General features: G+C 48.2%; 1 protein-coding gene across 1 annotated transcript in view; it reads left to right on the forward strand.

Annotated features, from left to right (window-relative positions):
* LOC142296675 (spindle assembly abnormal protein 6 homolog) overlaps positions 1-21,233 on the forward strand; it is a 132,558-nt gene that overhangs the window by 92,389 nt on the left and 18,936 nt on the right. Inside the window, exons 11-13 of the mRNA XM_075340595.1 lie at positions 23-202; positions 3,003-3,084; positions 10,271-10,407. Of these exons, the coding sequence (XP_075196710.1) occupies positions 23-202; positions 3,003-3,084; positions 10,271-10,407 (399 nt within the window). The remainder of the gene's footprint in view (positions 1-22; positions 203-3,002; positions 3,085-10,270; positions 10,408-21,233) is intronic.

Below are 21,233 nucleotides of genomic sequence, written 5' to 3' on the forward strand. Positions count from 1 at the left end.
TATTTTCCGTCTTCCTTTATAGGCAAATGAAATTATCAAAAAGTTGCAGGCGGATATAAAGAAATTGGTAGAGAAAATGAAGCTAAAAAATGCTGTAACAATGCAACAAGAAAAGCTCCTTGGAGAAAAGGATCAGATGCTTCAAAAAGAGAAGACTGAGCTAGCTAACGTAAAGCACAGCCTGAAGGTGAAAGAGGACGAGGTATTTATGGACGCTGCTATGAAGAGTAAACTATACTTCCAACATTTTAAAAATTATTTGTGTCACACACTGTTTCACATTCTATGTATAAAAGTATAATGAACATGGTGCAGTTGATTGACAAGTCTCTCCCAATATGCATGAGAGAAACATGTATCAACTGGAGTGAAACTGGGAGAAGCGACCAGCCTCCTCACCGGCGCTGTCAGATCTCTCCACATACACCCTCAAAGGCTTTTCTATTTTTTCTGAAACTCCACAATGATTTAGAACAAAGCATACCTGGATGTAATCGCGCAGTCTGCCTCTGGATTCATGCTGCTGGTGTTTTGGGCAGCATGGATCTAATAACAGGTTTCTATGAATGTACATTTAGTCACTATCAAATGGAACCTTGGAAAGTTCTTTAAAGGGAATTTGTCACCAGGTTTTTGCTACATCATTTTACAGCAGCATAATGAAGGGGAAGAGACCCTGATTCTCTTGACTTGTTCCTTAGATTACTGGATGCAGTAATTTTGATACAAGCTAACCCTGCCCACACCCCCAATTAGCAGCTTTCTGTGTACATTATATATTGACAGTAAGCTGCTAATCAGTTTTGAAGACATGGCTGGGCCATGAGTTCCGTGGACAGTTAGTCTGGTAGTCTTAATCTTCTCCTCCTCATTATATGGAAACAACAGCACACAGGTCAGTAAGTGATACATTGCTGAAATCAGGGTCTCTGCTCTCAGATTACATAGCATAAACTTGCTGACAGATTCCTTTTTAAGCAACTGCTCAATATAGAAGGTTTTTTCTTATTGCAGTGCTCAAGAAAAGGGCATAATTGATTCTTCTCATACTTACTTTTTTTCTAAATATTAAACTATACTGTGTTCCATCCTTTTTACCGGTTTTGACGTCTTGAGTGCATTTTTTTTTTCTTATTTTTGAAAACTTTTTGAAGTGCTCCAGAAAAGCCAATTGAGAAAGCTTTAAGAAAAACTTACTTACCTTGAGCATGCTACAAAATCTAAAAAAATAATTGTATGTGTAGGTTATACATTTACTATAGATTTTAAAATAATACGTGGGTACAGCATTTTTAAGGTAAAAAGTAATAAATAAAAGCCACCTTTGCTCTACTAGTCTACTGGTAAAGATTTATGGGGCTGAACAAAACCATGCAATTCGTTGGCTTTCAATTTTCAACAAAATCTGTAGTAAATGGCTTCTTGCACAATTTGTGTCATATGGATGTAAGGTAACGTGATTATCTGCCTTAGGCAATGCCTTATCCATATCCTGCTGACGTCCATTTGTGCACCCATACGACCTTTCATGTGTATGGGATTTAGAGATTCTGTCACAGGAAAGCAATATACAAGGTACTGCTGATAAGTCTTTGGCTTGACCCAGAAAAAAACGAGAGAGGATTATGAAAATTTTCATTTATTCCACATACTCTCCACTGATGTCAACACAAGTCTTACATCGGTATTCCAAGTTCTGTAAGCCTAGCAAAAAGAAGGATTTCTTTTGTGCCTCAAATCAGGCATCCGAAGCAGCCATGGCATCAGAAATGATGTGAAATTTGGTACTTTTGAGTTGTTTCTTCAGGTTTGGATACAGATAATAGTCGGAGGGTGCTAGATCTGGTGAATAAGGTGGGTGGTCAACCAGCTGGAAGCCCAGCTCTGCCAGTTTTGCCATGGTCGCTTGTGCTATGTGAGCGGAGGCGGCGTTTTGCAGGAACAGATTCCTTTGGAGAGCTTGCTGCGCCTTTTGGCCTTCAAAGCTGCCTTCAATTGGTCCAAAAGTTTAATGTTATAACGTCCATTGATGGTGGAACCCTTTTGAAGGTAGTCTACAAGCAGCACTTCCTTCTTATCCCAGAACACAGACGCCATCACCGTAGTGGCTTATTTTTGCACCCTTTTGCACCCTTCTTTGGACGAGGAGAACCACTGTGCCCCCACTCTTTTGATTGCTCCTTGTTTTCAGGGTGATACAAACAAATCCAGGTCTCATCCATAGTGACCAGTTGATCCAGGAAGTCCAGAAATGCTGACAAATGGACCGGGAAGTTTTCACTCTCCTGCTTCTCTGATCTGCTGTCAAACATTTGGGGACTCACTTTGCAGATAGATTCTTCATGTCCAAATGTTCATGGATAATGGAAACAAACACGTTCACGGGAAATCTCCATGATGTCGGCTATTGCTTTAGCTGAAATTCGTTGATTCTCCAGTATGAGGTTGTGCACAGCATTGACGATCTCCTGAACAACAACCACTCTCGGTCGTCCAGGACTTTCCTCATCATTGGTGCTGAAGTGGCCCATTTTACATTTGGCAACCCAGTTCTTAACTGTGGAATAGGAAGGGCATTGATATCCCAATGTCTGCGTCATGTCACCATGAATATTCTTCACGGACTTTCCTTGCAGAAACAAGAATTTTAACACTCCTCTGCTCTCAGTTGCTGTGAATATCGCATTACACTCCACCATTTTGATTTCCCGTGTGCGTAGAACACTGTTGCCATAAGCAACAAACAAAACATTTTGAAAACCTATATTAGACACACAAGGCTTTCATGTGATGTAACATTCGTTACCATAGAAACAAAAAAAGATCACAAAGCCAAAGACTTATCAGCAGCCCCTCCGAATATATTTTCAGTTTTCCTTATTTTTCTCTTATTGAGTAACATTGTTTCCTTTCCACAAGTGTGACAATAATCCATTATCTGAGAATTGTGCACAATTGTGCTATTTGATATTTTGTCTGAGATGTGCATTTACATTTCTTAGCTCTTGAAGCTACAAGAGCAGCTAGACTGCACAAGTGAGAAATTGGAAGAGAGCAAGCAACTGTTGAAGACTAATGAGAATGGCAAGTGGTGCAAAACTGTTTTCTAGTATTATTCATTGGTTAACTGGGCTCACTGTCACTTGATACTCTTGACTGCTATGCTTTTTCCACCTCACTTCAATATGTCCTTTCTGTTTTGCTTTTGGTTATGTTTCTTGTGTAGCCCTTATGTGTATAGTACTACATAATGCCTCTTCCCTTTCTAGATTATTTATACAAGCTATATGATGGACTAAAATGTACATTTCTTCATTTTCTGTTCTGCGCTGTTTGCTTTGTACAGCACAAAACTGTCTAAATCGCTAGTAATAGGCTGACATTTTATTTTGGTATCTACAATTCATCGAGCTGCTTAATTGATTTTCAGACTGAGGGCTTTTTCACACGTCCGTGCCATTCGGTCTGATGTCAGATCTCAATGCACGGACTGGCCGCGCGTCTCCTGACTTGAGCGTGGCCGCTTTATAGAAATATATGAATCTGTCACGCTCAGGGTGGAAAAGTCGGGGACTGTCCGTGCTTTTGCGATCCGACATCAGACCGAATTGCACAGACATGGGAAAGTGCCCTTTGTGTTTCATGAGAGGCAGCATTTCTGATACATTGGAAAGGTATTTCCACATGGTGATCATCAGGCCATGTGTTTTATTTTAATGTATTTTCTTTGTCGCTCCTAATTGGGAGACCCAGACAATTGGGTGTATAGCTATGCCTCCGGAGGCCACACAAAGTATTACACTAAAAGTGTAAAGCCCCTCCCCTTCAGCCTATACACCCCCCGTACTGCTACGGGCTCATCAGTTTTTATGCTTTGTGCGAAGGAGGTCAGACATCCACGCATAGCTCCACAGCTTAGTCAGCAGCAGCTGCTGACTATGTCGGATGGAAGAAAAGAGGGCCCATAACAGGGCCCCCAGCATGCTCCCTTCTCACCCCACTTTTGTCGGCGGTGTTGTTAAGGTTGAGGTATCCATTGCGGGTACGCAGGCTGGAGCCCACATGCTGCTTTCCTTCCCCATCCCTCAATTAGGGCTCTGGGTGAAGTGGGATCCCATCGGTCTCCAGGCACAGGAGACCGTGCTCCATCCACAGCTCCTGAGGACCCTGCTGGATAGGAGCCGAGTATCGTTCAGGGACATGGCCCTGCTACTTGGAGGTACTCTGTGTCCCCGTGGGGACTGCGCACAGCAACACTCCAGCATTGCTGGGTGTGCTAGTGCACCGGGGACAGCAGCGCTGGCTGCATGTGTGCCACTATACACTCAGCGTCGCTGAGTGTATTTGTGTAGGGGGACTGCCGCGCTGACCGCCGCTGCCATGGTTATGCCTGCGGCGCGGCTGGGACTGTTAGTGCGCCAGGGACTTCCGCGCCGACCGCGCTTATACGGCGGCCGCGCTTATAACTATAGTCCCCGGCTTCTGCGGCCTAGTCTCATTCTTTTCCCGCCCCCAGCCCTGCCAGTCAGGGGAAGGGCGGGACGCTGTACAGGTCGGCAGCACTGAGGGCTGGAGCATGCTTTGCATACTCCACCCCCCTCACTCTGCACAGTGGGGCACCAGTTCCCGCACTTTTCTGGGTCACGCCCACGGCTCCCTCCTCTCCCCAGGACGCTGGCAGCCATTCCTCTCAGCTCTGCTAACGCTGGAGAGGAGAGACAAGCTCAAAGAGACCCAGGCAGGAATTCTGGTGCCCACACAAACGCTTTGCGCAGGCGGTAAGCAGCACCTGTGGTGCTGGCCCCACTAGTGCAGAAGTGTATTTATAGTTTATATGATTATAGTCTATACTTTACACTGTAGGGTGCACTGTTGATTTGTGGCTATTTACCCTCCTGTATTGCTCAGAGGAGACAACAGCATGTCGTCCACAAATAGCAAGGGTGCCATGGCACAGACTTACTATGCTGCCTGTGCAGCATGTACGGCTATACTGCCGGCAGGTTCCACTGACCCTCATTGTGTGCAATGCTCGGCCCCTGTGGCACTTTCTCAGCCGGAGCCTCTGCTAAGGGTGGCCCAGGGAGAACCACCTGTTAACACTGTCCAGGTGACAGGGACGGAGTTTGCAGTTTTTACTGAAAGACTTTCTGAGACTATGGCTAAGATATTAGAAGCCTTGCAGTCCAGGCCGGCATCTCAAGCCAGGGGCACTGTGTTATCATTGTCCCCTGGTTCCCCTCAGTTGGAACAGCAATGTCTTCCCGGGGTGTCTCATGGATCCCAGGGTGAGGTCTCTGACACGGACCGTAGCCCCAGACCGATTAAGCGAGCTCGCTATGATATCCCCTCGACATCATCACAATGTTCAGGGTCTCAGCGAGAGGACTCTCTGTATGATGAAGCGGAGGTAGCTGATCAGGATTCTGATCCTGAAGCCGCTCTCAACCTTGATACTCCTGATGGGGACGCCATAGTGAATGATCTTATTGCGTCCATCAATGAAATGTTGAATATTTCTCCCTCAGCTCCTCCAGTGGAGGAGTCAGCTTCTCAGCAGGAGAAATTCCGTTTCAGGTTTCCCAAGCGTACAAAGAGTATGTTTCTGGACCACTCTGACTTCAGAGAGGCAGTCCAGAAACACCGAGCTTATCCAGATAAGCGTTTTTCCAAGCGCCTTAAGGATACACGTTACCCTTTTCCCCCTGACGTGGTCAAGGGCTGGACTCAGTGTCCCAAGGTGGATCCTCCAATCTCCAGACTGGCGGCTAGATCCATAGTTGCAGTGGAAGATGGAGCTTCACTCAAGGATGCCACTGACAGACAGATGGAGCTCTGGTTGAAATCCATCTATGAAGCGCGTCTTTTGCTCCAGCATTCGCAGCCGTATGGGCACTCCAAGCTATCTCAGCTGGTCAGGCGCAAATTGACGCACTCACGTACGTCTGCGCCGCAGGTGGCGTCCATAACCTCTCAAACGTCGGCATTTGCGTCCTACGCTATTAATGCTGTCCTGGACTCTGCGACCCGTACGGCGGTTGCAGCCGCCAATTCGGTGGTAATACGCAGGGCCTTGTGGCTGCGGGAATGGAAGGCAGATTCGGCTTCCAAAAAGTGCTTAACTGGATTGCCATTTTCTGGCGACCGTTTGTTTGGTGAGAGATTGGATGAAATCATCAAACAATCCAAGGGAAAGGAAACATCCTTACCCCAAGCCAAACCAAAAACACCCCAACAGAGGAGGGGACAGTCGAGGTTTCGGTCCTTTCGGGGTGCGGGCAGGTCACAATTCTCCTCGTCCAAAAGGCCTCAGAAGGATCAGAGGAACGCCGACGCATGGCGGTCTAAATCACGCCCTAAAAAGACCGCCGGAGGTGCCGCTACCAAGGCGGCTTCCTCATGGCTTACGACCTCCTCACACCGCATCCTCGGTCGGTGGCAGGCTCTCCCGCTTTTGCGACACCTGGCTGCCACAAGTAAAAGACCGTTGGGTGAGAGACATTTTGTCTCACGGTTACAGGATAGAGTTCAGCTCTCGTCCTCCGACTCGATTCTTCAGAACATCTCCGCCTCCCGAGCGAGCCGAGGCTCTTCTGCAGGCGGTGGGCATTCTGAAGGCAGAAGGAGTGGTGGTCCCGGTTCCTCTTCAGCAACAGGGTCACGGTTTCTACTCCAACCTGTTTGTGGTTCCAAAGAAGGACGGGTCCTTCCGTCCTGTTTTGGACCTAAAACTGCTCAACAAACACGTAAGGACCAGGCGGTTCCGGATGGAATCCCTCCGCTCCGTCATTGCCTCAATGTCCCAAGGAGATTTCCTAGCATCGATCGATATCAAAGACGATCTGCTGGTCAAGGCACCCTCTCAAGAGGCATGCCAACACAGCCTCAACGTTACTCTGGAGATTCTCCAGAGTTTCGGGTGGATCATCAATTTTCCAAAGTCAAATCTGACACCGGTCCAATCACTGACATATCTTGGCATGGAGTTTCATAGTCTTCCAGCGATAGTGAAGCTTCCGCTGGACAAACAGCGTTCACTACACACAGGGGTACAATCTCTCCTTCAAGGTCGGTCACACCCCTTGACGCACCTCATGCACTTCCTGGGGAAGATGGTGGCAGCAATGGAAGCAGTCCCTTTCGCGCAGTTTCACCTGCGTCCTCTTCAATGGGACATCCTACGCAAGTGGGACAGGAGGCCGACGTCCCTAGACAGGAACGTCTCCCTCTCTCAAGCAACCAAAGCTTCCCTTCGGTGGTGGCTTCTTCCCACCTCATTATCGAAAGGGAAATCCTTCCTACCCCCATCCTGGGCGGTGGTCACGACGGACGCGAGCCTGTCAGGGTGGGGAGCAGTTTTTCTCCACCACAGGGCTCAGGGTACGTGGACTCAGCAAGAGTCCTCACTTCAGATCAATGTTCTGGAGATCAGGGCAGTGTATCTTGCCCTAAAAGCGTTCCAGCAGTGGCTGGAAGGCAAGCAGATCCGAATTCAGTCGGACAACTCCACAGCGGTGGCTTACATCAACCACCAAGGTGGGACACGCAGTCGGCAAGCCTTCCAGGAAGTCCGGAGGATTCTGCTGTGGGTGGAAGCCACAGCATCCACCATATCCGCAGTTCACATCCCGGGCGTAGAAAACTGGGAAGCAGACTTTCTCAGTCGCCAGGGCATGGACGCAGTGGAATGGTCCCTTCACCCGGACGTGTTTCAGGAGATCTGTTGCCGCTGGGGGATGCCGGACGTCGACCTAATGGCGTCACGGCACAACAACAAGGTCCCAACATTCATGGCTCGATCTCAAGATCACAGAGCTCTGGCGGCAGACGCCTTAGTTCAGGATTGGTCGCAGTTTCAGCTTCCTTATGTGTTTCTTCCTCTGGCTCTGTTGCCCAGAGTGTTGCGCAAGATAAGGGCCGACTGCCGCCGCGCCATCCTCGTCGCTCCAGACTGGCCGAGGAGGTCGTGGTACCCGGATCTGTGGCATCTCACGGTCGGCCAACCGTGGGCACTGCCAGACCGACCAGATTTGCTGTCTCAAGGGCCGTTTTTCCATCTGAATTCTGCGGCCCTCAACCTGACTGTGTGGCCATTGAGTCCTGGATCCTAGCGTCTTCAGGATTATCTCAAGAGGTCATTGCCACTATGAGACAGGCTAGGAAACCAACGTCCGCCAAGATCTACCACAGGACGTGGAAAATATTCCTGTCGTGGTGCTCTGCTCAGGCGTTTTCTCCCTGGCCATTTGCCTTGCCCACTTTTCATCTCAATCAGGACATCTCCTTACCCTCGTTTTGTCCTCATCCAGTTCACCAATGTGAAAAGGATTTGCACTTGTTAGATCTGGTGAGAGCACTCAGACTCTACATTTCTCGTACGGCGCCCCTGCGCCGCTCCGATGCTCTTTGTCCTTGTCGCTGGCCAGCGTAAAGGGACACAAGCTTCCAAATCAACCCTGGCTCGGTGGATCAAGGAACCAATTCTCGAAGCTTACCGTTCCTCGGGGCTTCCGGTTCCCTCAGGACTGAAGGCCCATTCTACCAGGGCCGTGGGAGCGTCCTGGGCCTTGCGACACCAGGCTACGGCTCAGCAGATGTGTCAGGCAACTACCTGGTCGAGCCTGCACACTTTCACGAAACACTATCAGATGCATACCTATGCTTCGGCAGATGCCAGCCTAGGTAGGCGAGTCCTTCAGGAGGCAGTTGCCCACCTGTAGGACGGAGCCGTTACGGCTCTATTATGAGGTATTATTTACCCACCCAGGGACTGCTTTTGGACGTCCCAATTGTCTGGGTCTCCCAATTAGGAGCGACAAAGAAGAAGGGAATTTTGTTTACTTACCGTACATTCCTTTTTCTTCTAGCTCCAATTGGGAGACCCAGCACCCGCCCCTGTTTTTTGTATACACATGTTGTTCATGTTAAATGGTTTCAGTTCTCCGATATTCCTTCGGATTGAATTTACTTTAAACCAGTTTATAATTTTTTCCTCCTTCTGGCTTTTGCACCAAAACTGATGAGCCCGTAGCAGTACGGGGGGTGTATAGGCTGAAGGGGAGGGGCTTTACACTTTTAGTGTAATACTTTGTGTGGCCTCCGGAGGCATAGCTATACACCCAATTGTCTGGGTCTCCCAATTGGAGCTAGAAGAAAAGGAATTTACGGTAAGTAAACAAAATTCCCTTCTTCTGAATGTCCTGGTATACTAGAAATAGATGTTGTGAATAGTTCTAAAAATCCTGAGTTATATAACTTTACTGCCTAACATTATAGGTTACTTTTTGACCATGATTTCTCAAAGCAATTTTGCAGGAATTCTCATATAAAATGCTTTGCAACCATTTTTATGCCAGATTCTATCAGCTCAGCCAAAATGGGTGGACCTGGAGAATTTGGCGGATAAGTGAACCTGAGGTTCAGTTTCCAAACCGAACACACCCCCCCTCCACACCTCCCCGGAAGTGATCTGCTTATGGCTGGCTACCTGTAGGCGGAAACTCAAACTGGCAATCAGTGATGTGATCCGGGGTTTGGGTCAAGCTCGAGCCTGTGGAGTTAGGCTTGTTTGCTGCCGGTTAGACTAGTTTCACACATCCGGCATTTCGCCGGCTTGCCAGATCCAGCAGATTCCAGTAGTGTTAATACTGTACAATGGCATCGCGTCAAGCTCCGGTCACATGCTCCAGTCACATGACAGCACGTGACTGGAGGGGCTGCGATGCCATTGTAGTGTATTACGTTGTACTGGAGTGTGCCAGATCTGGCAATCCGGTGAAATGCCGAATGTGTGAAACTATCCTTAAGTGAGCTCCGTCGGAACCACTCCTCACTAGTAACAGGGACATGACACCACAGCTAGTCTAATTCATGAAATGTACGACACTCATCAGGCTCTGCAGATTTATGGAGTGGCATCGGCCTCATCATGAATCGGGCGTATCTGACTCCTCCAGGACCCGTCATCTAGATTGGGGAGAAAATAATCGGTCTTAAAGGATCTGGCCCATAATTTATGTAGTAAGAAGATGATGATTTTCTGATTTCTTGCACAGTCAAGCGAACATTTCTGTGCAGAGATTTGCACATGGATGCACTCATAATAGTTGTTAGTAGTAAAAAGAAAAAGTTCCAGTTGTTGCATAAAGACTTGTACAGAGTGCTTTCCCGTGTAGAGCATCTGTTGGGACATAATTGTACAGTAATCTGTGCTCATTAGAGTGGCTATTAAGAAAGCAGTGAATTTGTAAAGATTATTTTTACTTTCCAGTAATTTCCTGGCTTAACAAGCAGCTGAATGAAAACAAAATTGCATCTTTGCAAGGAGCACAAGCTTTAAGTGAAATGCCTGGACTGGTCAGAACAATGAATGCTGCTTCAAACCCGGGAGCTGTTCAGGGCAGCCAGGTAAGGCCGGTCTTTCCTGTATCTGGGGTAGTCACACATCAATGCTCTAGTGTACGGTGAGAGGTCAAACTCTTTACATAGACCTGTCTTCATTTCCATTGCATTCTTCTCTGCTCCAGAAATATTTTCATGCTATTAACTGGATTCACTGTTCCTTTATTAAGACAGTAATAGGATGGGGTTGCTGTCACACCCAGATATGAGATAAGCCCCCCCATTCCCCGCTCTCTAGAAGAAATCTACTTTTAGAGTGATTGGAAGATTTTGCACACATGAAACTCATTGTTTTCAATGTATAATAAACAAAACAATTAGAGGTCAGCTATGTGTCAATGGTGAGGTAGGTCTGCCCTGCTTAAAAGAAATCTAAAATCTGCAGCAAGACACCTCATCAAATGTACTGTACGTTAAAGGGAATCTGTCACCAAGTTTGGCGCTTTGTAATCATAAAGCAGCATGATTTTGGGACCGAGACTCTGATTCCAGTTATGTATCACTTAGTTTACTGGGTGCAGCAGTTGTGTTTAAAATGACAGTTTTTCTAATCTGCAGATCTAGCAGTGCTCTGAATGCTAAACACTGTATAACTCCACTCACATTGCTGATTGACAGCTTTCTTTGTGTACTGTACATTGACAGAAAGCTACTATTCATTGGTAAGGGTGGAGTTAATTTGAACACATTGACCAGGAGGCAGAGACACTTAGTGCTGTAGTGATGATAATCTCCTGCTGATAAAACACTTGATTTTATTAAAACCATGACATACAGCCTGTTAAGTGACACGTTGCTGGAATCATGATCTTTGCCTTTACATCATGCTGCTCTCAGCTTACATAGCGAAAGTGAAGAAATGAGAACTACATTGTTATAAGTGCAAAGGGGAAATGCATGTTCGTGACGCACATCTGGCATCGTTTCACATATTGTAGCGTGTGACAGCTACGAGCAACTGTGAACGAGCAAAAAATACTCAACTTATCGTTGCTCGTTGACACCTCTCATTTTCAAAAAATCGATCGTCCTTCTGCGCGCCGGTTGTTCATTGTTCCCGAGGCAGCACACATCGCTCCGTGTGACACCCCGGGAACGATGAACTGCAGCTTACCTGCGACAGCCGGCAATGCGGAAGGAAGGAGGTGGGCGGGATGTTTTGGGCGGCCGCTGTGTGATGCCGAACGTCCCTCCCCCTTCAGGAAGAGGATGTTCGCCGCCCACAGTGACGTCGTTAGGGATTTAAGTACGTGTGACGGGGGTTAGCGACTTTATGCGACACGGGTAACAAATTGCCCGTAACACACAAACGATGGGGTCGGGGTGCGATCGCACATGCGAACGCACGATAAATCGACGCGTGTAACGGCCCCTTTAGTCGAATATCAAACCTCTCTGTGTCAACAGACATAAGTATAGATGGGCCTTGGCCCGGCTCTACCCCGAACTGTTCAGACACCTGAAAAGCGATAGGAGATAGGACCATCCTTATTGGGTACACCTTGTCTTTTTTTTTTTTATCAAAATAGAGTTGGCCAAGTATCCTATGTTATATACATTTACTATTTATTTACTTAGAGCAGGGTATTTGCTCATTTTTGTTTTTATCTGTTTTTTTTATCTTGGATTACATTGCAAAAACCTGTTGACAAACTCACATTTTAACCCCATTACGACCGCGTTACGTTTTAAAACGGCACTAAAAAAGGGTACTTATTCCTTTCTGCCGTTTTAAAACGGCGGTCGGAAAAAAGGGTCTAGCGCCCCCCAGAGTCAGAAAATTTCCGGGGTCTCAGCTGCCGGGGGTAGCTGAGACCCTGGAGATCATGATTCGGGCCGGTTTTTCCGGTCCCCGCTCACCTGATGACCGGTATACACCGTATACCGATCATCAAGTTATAGTAAATGACCGCGCCGGTAAAAAATCATTTATCTCCCATCTGGCATGATCAAACATGCCAGATGGGAGATACATCTTTTTCCCGGTTCCCTCCGGTCCCCTCGGTATCCCCAAAGTGCCCCCCCCGACCCCCAAACCCCCTCCCGAAAATCCAAGATGGCCGCGCGCATCGGAGAGCACAGCAGCGCGCCGGCCGCATTTACAGTGTTCCTATGGTTTCTGTCGTATGTGCCATAACACATACGACAGAAACCTGCTCCCTAGGCCCTGCCGGGTCCCCCCCTACCCCGCCCCTGGTGTCCCCCGGTGTCATACATACCGGAGCGCTGATCCCCCGCGGCCCCCTCCTCCTTCTCTGCAGACGCCGGTCACATGTGCCGAGCAGATGACAGCTTCCTGTGTTCAGGACGCTGGCTGCTGCTGCTGCTCAGCACTGTGCAGCTGTGACCCGGGGAGGGTGGGTGCAGCTTTTTGCACCCACTCTCCTCAAATGGAGGGTCTGCCCTCCTAGAAAATGGGGGATACGTTCCCTGAACGTGTCCCCCATATTCTAGAAGGTCCAGAGTCGACGTGGGACGTCCAAATGGATTATAGTGGATTTTTTTTTTTCTTTTCAATAAATTGGTCAATCAGGGAATGTTTTGGGGAGTGTTTTTTCAAATAAATTTTTTTTTGTTGTCAATTTTTTTTCTTATTACTGTCAATTAGTTATGTCGGGTATCTGATAGACGCCGTGACATAACTAATTGCTGGGCTTGATGCCAGGTGACATTACACACCTGGTATCAACCCCATGCATTACCCCGTTAGCCAACGCACCAGGGCGCGGGATGAGCTGGGGCGAAGCGCCAGAATTGGCGCATCTAATGGATGCGCCACTTCTGGGGCGGCTGCGGCCTGCTATTTTTAGGCTGGGAAGAGTCCAATAACCATGGCTCTTCCCATCCTGAAAATACCAGACCCCAGCTGTCAGCTTCACCTTGGCTGGTGATCTAATTTGGGGGGACCCCACGTTTGTTTGTTTTTTTTAATTATTTATTTATAAATAATTAAAAAAAAAAAAACAGCTTGGGGAGCCCTCCAAATTGATCACCAGACAAGATGAAGCTGTCAGCTGTGGTTTGCAGGCTACAGCTGTCTGCTTTACCCTAGCTGGCTATCAAAAATAGGGGGGACCCCACGTCATTTATTTTAATTTTTTTTTTTTTTTTTTTGGGCTAAATACAAGGCTAGGCATCCTTTAGTGTCACATGAAAGGCACTAAAGGGCGCCAGCTTAGAATATGCAGGGGGGTGGGACGTTATATATGTTTGACATCTATCCATTCATCCACTGTAGCATTTTACGCTGTGTGCCCACAATCAGGGTTTGCAGCGTTTTGGGCGCAGAGTGTTTTCCCTGCGTCCATAACGCTGCGTTGTGCAGTAGAAGCACAGTGGCAGGATTTTTAGAAATCCCGTGCCCACTGTGTTTCTTTTCTCCGCAGCATAAACCGACCTGTGGCGCAGCTTCCCGAGCCTCAGCATGTCAATTTATGCTGCGGAGATGAGTGTTCTTTGCAGGTAGAATAAAACTAAAGTCCACAGCAGCCTGAACCCAAATCGTGGGCATGGGCAGCTGCGTTCTCCCGTGGACAACACTCACATTTCTGCAGGAGGCTGACACTGTGTACTAGACGCCGTGTCGCTGGATCATGGCCACATAGCCTAAAGGCTACTTTACACGCTGCGATATCGGTCCCGATATCGCTAGTGTGGGTACCCGCCCCCATCTGTTGTGCGACACGGGCAAATCGCTGCCCGTGCCGCACAACATCGCGCAGACGCATCACACATACTTACCTGCCCGGCGACGTCGCTGTGACCGGCGAACCGCCTCCTTTCTAAGGGGGCGGTCCGTGTGGCGTCACAGTGACGTCACTGAGCGGCCGCCCAATAGAAGCGGAGGGGCGGAGATGAGTGGCCGGAACATCCCGCCCACCTTCTTCCTTCCTCATAGCGGCCGGGAGGCAGGTAAGGAGAGGTTCCTCGTTCCTGCGGCGTCACACATAGCGATGTGTGCTGCCGCAGGAGCGACGAACTGCATCGTTACTGCTGCAGTAACGATAATCGAGAATGGACCCCCATGTCACCGATGAGCGATTTTGCACGTTTTTGCAACGATGCAAAATCGCTCATCGGTGTCACACGCAGCAACATCGCTAATGCGGCCGGATGTGCGTCACCAATTCCGTGACCCTAACGACTCCGCATTAGCGATGTCGCAGCGTGTAAAGCCCCCTTAACAGTGAGAAATTTGTTGCTACAGCAACATTTTTGTGAAGTACCTGTGGATTCAAAATGCTTACTATACTCCTGAATAAAATCCTTGAGGGGTCCAGTTTCCAAAATGAGGTCACTTGTGGGGGGTTTCTGATGTATAGGTACCCAAGGGGCCCTGCTAATGTGACATGGTGCGCGCAATTTACTTCAACTTTTCCAAAATTCAAATGGTGCTCCTTCCATTCCAAGCCCTCCCATTTATCCAAACAAAGGTTTTTGGCCACATGTGGGGTATCCCTGCGCTCACAAGAAATTAGATAACAACCTGTGGGGTACACGTTTTGTTGTTGCCTCTTGAAAAAGTGAAAAATGTGTCGCTAAATCAACATTTTTGTGAAAAAAATGAAAATTTCAATATGGCAACCTAAGCTTATCAAATTCTGTGAAGTATTCGTGGATTCAAAATGCTCAATATACACCTAGATTAAAGCCTTGAGGGGTCTTATTTCCAGAATGGGGTCACTTGTGGGGGACCTCCACTGCTTAGGCACCTCAGGGGCTCTCCTAATGCAACATGGCGTCCGCTATTGATTCCAGCCAATTTTGCAGTCAAACTGCACTCCTTCTCTTCTGAGCCCTGTAGTGTGCCCAAACAGTTGATTTCCACCACATACAAGATATCAACAAACTCAGGAGAAATTGCGCAATAAATTTCATGGTGATTTATTTCCTGTTACCCTTGTGAAAAAAAAAGCTACCTGGTTGAAGTAACAATTTTGTGGTAAAATTTTATTTTTTTATTTTCATGGCTCAACGTTATAAACTTCTGTAAAGCACCTGGAGGTTCAGGGTACTCACCAAACATCAAGATAAATTCCTTGAGGGGCCTAGTTTCCAATATGGGGTCACTTGTGGTGTTGTTTTGCTGTTTACGTACCTTAGGGGTCCTCCAAATGCGACATGGTGCCTGCAATCTTTTTCAGCCAAATTTCCTTTCCAAAATTCAAATATTGCTCCTTCCGTTCCAAGCCCTCCCATTTCTCCAAACAAAGGTTTCAGACCACAAGTGAGGTATCACCGCGCTCATAAAAAAGTGGGTAACAAACGTTGGGGTCAAATTTTTGGAATTACCTCTTGAAAAAGTGAAAAAATTGATGCTAAAGCAACATTTTTGAGAAAAAAATGAAAATTTTCAATGTGACAACGTAACGTTATCAAAATCTGTGAAGTACTTGTGGATCCAAAATGCTCACTATACCCCTAGATAGAAGCCTTAAGGGGTCTAGTTTCCAAAATGGTGTCACTTGTGAGGGGTTTCTGCTGTTTAGGTACCTTAGCGGACATGTAAATGCAACATGGTGCCCGCAATCTATTTCAGCCAAATTTGCTTTCCAAAATTCAAATATTGCTCCTTCTGTTCCGAGCCCTCCCATTTGTCCAAACAAAGGTTTCTGACCACATGTGGGGTATTGGCGCGCTCATAAGAAAGTGGGGAACAAGTTTTGGGGTTCATTTTGTTGTGTTATTTCTTCTAAAAGTGAATAAATTTGGGGTAGAGCAACATTTTAGGTAAAATTTTATTTTTTGCTTTTTTTCATTCCACTTTGCTTTAGTTCCTGTGAAGCACCTGAAGGGTTAATAAACTTCTTGGATGTGGTTTTGAGTACTTTGAGGGGTGCTGTTTTGAGAATGGTGTCACTTTTAGGTATTTTCTGTCACTTAGGCCTCTCAAAGTCACTTCAAATGTGATGTGGTCCCTAAAAAAATGGTTTTGTGAATTTTGTTGAAAAAATGGGAAATTGCAGATGAACTTTGACCCCTTCTAACTTCCTAACCCCAAAACATTTTGTTTCAGAAATTGCGCTAATGTAAAGTAGACATGTGGGAAATGTTATTTATTAACTGTTTTGTGTGACATAACTCTCTGGGTTAAGGGCATAAAAATTAAAAGTTTGAAAATTGCAAAATTTTCAAAATTTTCATCAAATTTCCGATTTTTTCACAAATAAAAGCAAAAAATATCGTTCTAAATTTATAACTATCATGAAGTACAATATGTCACGAAAAAACAATGTCAGAATCACCGGGATCCGTTGAAGCGTTCCAGAGTTATGACCTCATAAAGTGACACTGGTCAGAATTGCAAAAAATGGCCTGGGCATTAAGTACAAATCTGGCTTCGTCCTTAAGGGGTTAATGCAAATTTTCAGCACAGATTCATCAATAGATCTATGTTGTTTATTTTTCAAATTATGCTGATTTTATTGGAGAAAATTATGTTACTAGCCCTGTAAACATTGCAGTCTGACAATACGGTCAATGTATTTTTTGTTAATGATATTTTCGTGACTTGTGATGGTAACTTTCACACCAGCCTAACTGCTTTGTTTGGGGCCTTAATTAGGTAGCTTCATGCAAGCACCTAGCGAATTAACATCTATTGGCCTTGGCTTTTTCAATTGTTATTTTAAAGATGAGCTACAAATTCAGACTGACCAAGCATCTTCCTATTATTGTGGTTTTCTTCGGCGCTCCATTGGGAGACCCAGACGATTGGGTGTATAGCTACTGCCTCCGGAGGCCACACAAAGCATTACACTAAAAAGTGTAAGGCCCCTCCCCTTCTGGCTATACACCCCCAGTGGGATCACTGGCTCACCAGTTTTCTGCTTTGTGCGAAGGAGGTCAGACATCCACGCATAGCTCCACTGTTTAGTCAGCAGTAGCTGCTGACTATATCGGATGGAAGAAAAGAGGGCCCATATAGGGCCCCCAGCATGCTCCCTTCTCACCCCGCTTGTAGTTTGTAAGGTTGAGGTACCTATTGCTGGTACGGCGGCTGGAGCCCACATGCTGTTTTCCTTCCCCATCCCCCTGAGGGGCTCTGAGGAAGTGGGATCTTACCGGCCCCAAAGCCCTGAGGCCGGGCTCCATCCACAGACCCATTGAACCTGCTGGATACGGAGCTGGGTACCGTTCAGGGACATGGCCCTGCGCCATTCAGGTACTCTGTGTCCCCGTACACACAGGCACAGCACACTCCAGACTTGCTGGGTGTGCTAGTGCGCCGGGGACAGTAAAGGGTTACAGTCACTGCAGCCTAGCTGAGTGACTTTATGTATGGGGAACTACCGCGCCGGACGCTCCGGGAGCGGCGGCGCGGCTGGGACTTGTAGTGCGCCGGGGACTTAGCGCCGACCGCGCTTTTACGGCGGCGGCGCTTATAAATCCAGTCCCCGGCTTTTGCGGCCTAGCTCCGCTTCGTTCCCGCCCCCACCCTGTCAATCAGGGTAGGGGAGAGACGCTGTACAATCAGCAGCGCCGAGGGCTGGAGCCTTATTTACATGCTCCAGCCCTCTCACTGGACACTGTGGGACGCCGGTTTCCCGCTCTGACTTGGGGGCACGCCCACGGCCCGCCCCTACTCACACGAGCTGGAGAAGGACGCCGGCAGCCATTCCTGCAGTCCGAGCTGAGAGATCGGACTCTGGGCAACCAGGCACAGGACTAGGGCGACCACACACCCGCTTATAGGCGGGCGGTAAGCGGCACCTGAAGTGCTGACCCCACTAAATACCGCAGTTGTCCATTTGTATTTTTATGCTTACACTGCATAGGTCGCTATTTTTGGCTATATGCCCTCTTAGATGGCGACACATCAGCAGCAGGAAAGCAGGGGTGCTAAGGCACAGGCTTTCTATGCTGCTTGTATTGCATGTACTGAAGTGTTCATGTGTATTTATGCTTGTATGCTATACACTGCACTGTACGGTCGCTAGTCTGGGCTATTTTCGCCTAGAATGACTAGACTACAGCAGCAGAAAAGCAAGGGTGCTGAGGCACAGGTTTTTTCTATGCTGCTTGTATTGCAGGGGTTGCAGTGTTCATTTGTAATTATGCTTGTATGCTATACATTGCACTGTATGGTCGATATTCTGGGCTATATTCCCCTAGATGGCTAGTCTACAGCAGCAGAAAAGCAGGGGTGCCAAGGCACAGGCTTTCTATGCTGCTTGTATTGCATGTGCTGCAGTGTTCATTTGTACTTTATGCTTGTATGCTATACATTGCACTGTACGGTCGCCATTCTTGGCTCTATATCCTAGATGGCTAGTCGGCAGCAGCATATAAGCAACACAGGCTTTCGATGCTGTTTTTACTGCATGTGATACTGTTCCACGGCACTGAACCCCATTGTGTGCAATGCTCCCCTGGAGCACTTGGTCAGCCGGGGTCTCTACTAGACGTGGCCAAAGGAACCACCTGTCAACCCTGTCCAAGGACAGGGATGGAGTTGCAATGGGATAGAGACTTGCAGTCCGGACAGGCCATGGGCAATCTGGATCATTGCTCCCTGGCCACCCTCATTGGGAATAAAATCGGTGCTCCGGGGGGGGTCCCAGGAGGCTCTCTGTATGATGAGGCAGACGTAGCTCATCAGGACTTTGATCCTGACACCGCTCTCAATCCGGATACACCGGATGGTGACGCCATAAGGAATGATCCTATAGCGTCCATCAATGGAATGTTGGATCTTTCTCCCTCAGCTCCCCCAGCGGAGGAGTCAGCTTCACAGCAGGAGAAGTCCCATTTCAGTAGCTCAAACGTATATTGAGTATTTTTCTGGCCACGCTGACTTCAGAGAAGCAGTCCAGGAACACCACGCTTACCAGATAAGCGTTTTCTCCAAACGTATTAAGGATACACGTTATCCTTTTCCCCCTGACGTGGTCAAGCGCGGGACCCAGGGTCCAAAGGTGGATTCTCCAATCTCCAGGCTTGCGGCTAGAGCCATAGTTGCAGTGGAGATGGGACTTCACTTAAAGATGCCAGACAGATGGACTCTGGTTGAAATCTGTCTATGAGGCTATCGGCGGGTCGGTTGCTCCGGCATTTACAGCCGTATGGGCACCCTAAGCTTTTCAGCTGTTCTTGCACAGCTGGTCTTGAGCATATGTACATTTGTGCCGCAGGGGCGTCCGTAACCTCGCAATGTCTGCATTGCGACTTACCCTATTAATGCTGTCCTGGAAGGACAGTCGAGGTTTCGGTCCTTCCCAAGCTCGGGCAGGTCCCAATTGTCCTCGTCCAAAAGAGCTGAAAAGCCTCAGAGGGGCTCAGCTTCCGGGGGCTCAATCACGCCCAAGGAAGGCAGCCGGAGGAACCGCTACCAAGGCGGTCTCCTCATGACTCTCAGCTCTCTCATCTCTCCGCATCCGCGGTTGATGGCAGACTCGCTCGCCTTTGGCGACATTTAGCTACCACAGGTCACAGACCGGTGGGTGAGGGACATTGTGCCCACGTGCACAGGACAGAGTTCTGTTCTCGTCCCCCGACTCGATTCTTCAGAACGTTCCCACCTCCCCACCGAGCCGATGCTCTTCTGCAGGCAGAAGGAGTGGTAATCCCTGTTCCTCTTCAGGAACAAGACACGGTTTTCCTCCAATCTGGTTGTGGCGCCAAAAAAGGATGGCTCTTTCCGTTCCGTTCTGGACCTAAAACTGCTCAACAAGCACGTGGAGGCCAGGCGGTTCCGGATGAAACCCTCCGCTCCGTCATTGCCTCAATGTCTCAAGGATATTTCCTAGCATCAATAGACATCAAAAGATGCTTATCTCCACGTGCCGATTGCTACAGAGCACCAATGTTTTCTACGTTTCGTGATGGGAGACGACCATCTTCAGTTCGTAGCTCTGCCATTCGGTCTGGCGACAGCCCCATGGGTGTTCACCAAGGTCATGGCGGCAGTGGTAGCAGTCTTGCACTCACAGGGACACTCTGTGATCCCTTACTTGGACGATCTACTTGTCAAGGCACCCTCTCAAGAGGCATGCCAACTCAGCCTGAATGTTGCGCTGGAGACTCTCCAGACGTTCGGGTGGATCATCAACTTCCCAACGTCAAACCTGTCACCGACCCAATCACTAACGTATCTTGGCATGGAGTTTCATACCCTCTCAGCGCTAGTGAAGCTTCCGCTGGACAAGCAGCGGTCACTACAGACTGGGGTGCAGACTCTCCGTCAAGGTCAGTCGCACTCCTTAAGACGCCTCATGCACTTCCTCGGGAAGATGGTGGCGGCAATGGAGGCGGTTCCGTTTGCGCAGTTTCATCTGCGTCCTCTTTATTGGGACATTCTCCGCCAATGGGACGGGAAGTCTACATCCCTGAACAGGAAAGTATCCCTTTCACAGACGGCCAAGGACTCTCTGCAATGGTGGCTTCTTCCCACCTCATTATCACAGGGAAGATCCTTCCTACCACCGTCTTGGGCGGTAGTCACGACAGACGCGAGTCTGTCAGGGTGGGGAGCAGTTTTTCTCCACCACAGGGCTCAGGGTACGTGGACTCAGCAGGAGTCCACCCTGCAGATCCATGTTCTGGAAATCAGAGCAGTGTATCTTGCCCTACTAGCCTTCCAGCAGTGGCTGGAAGGAAAGCAGATCCGAATTCAGTCGGACAACTCCACAGCGGTGGCATACATCAATCACCAAGGAGGGACACGCAGTCGGCAAGCCTTCCAGGAAGTCCGGAGGATTCTGATGTGGGTGGAAGCCACGGCCTCCACCGTATCCGCAGTTCACATCCCCGGCGTAGAAAACTGGGAAGCAGACTTCCTCAGCCGCCAGGGCATGGACGCAGGGGGATGGTCCCTTCACCCGGACGTGTTT

This window comes from Anomaloglossus baeobatrachus, chromosome 1 (assembly GCF_048569485.1).
Source record: "Anomaloglossus baeobatrachus isolate aAnoBae1 chromosome 1, aAnoBae1.hap1, whole genome shotgun sequence".
In the NCBI taxonomy this organism is placed as follows: domain Eukaryota; kingdom Metazoa; phylum Chordata; class Amphibia; order Anura; family Aromobatidae; genus Anomaloglossus; species Anomaloglossus baeobatrachus.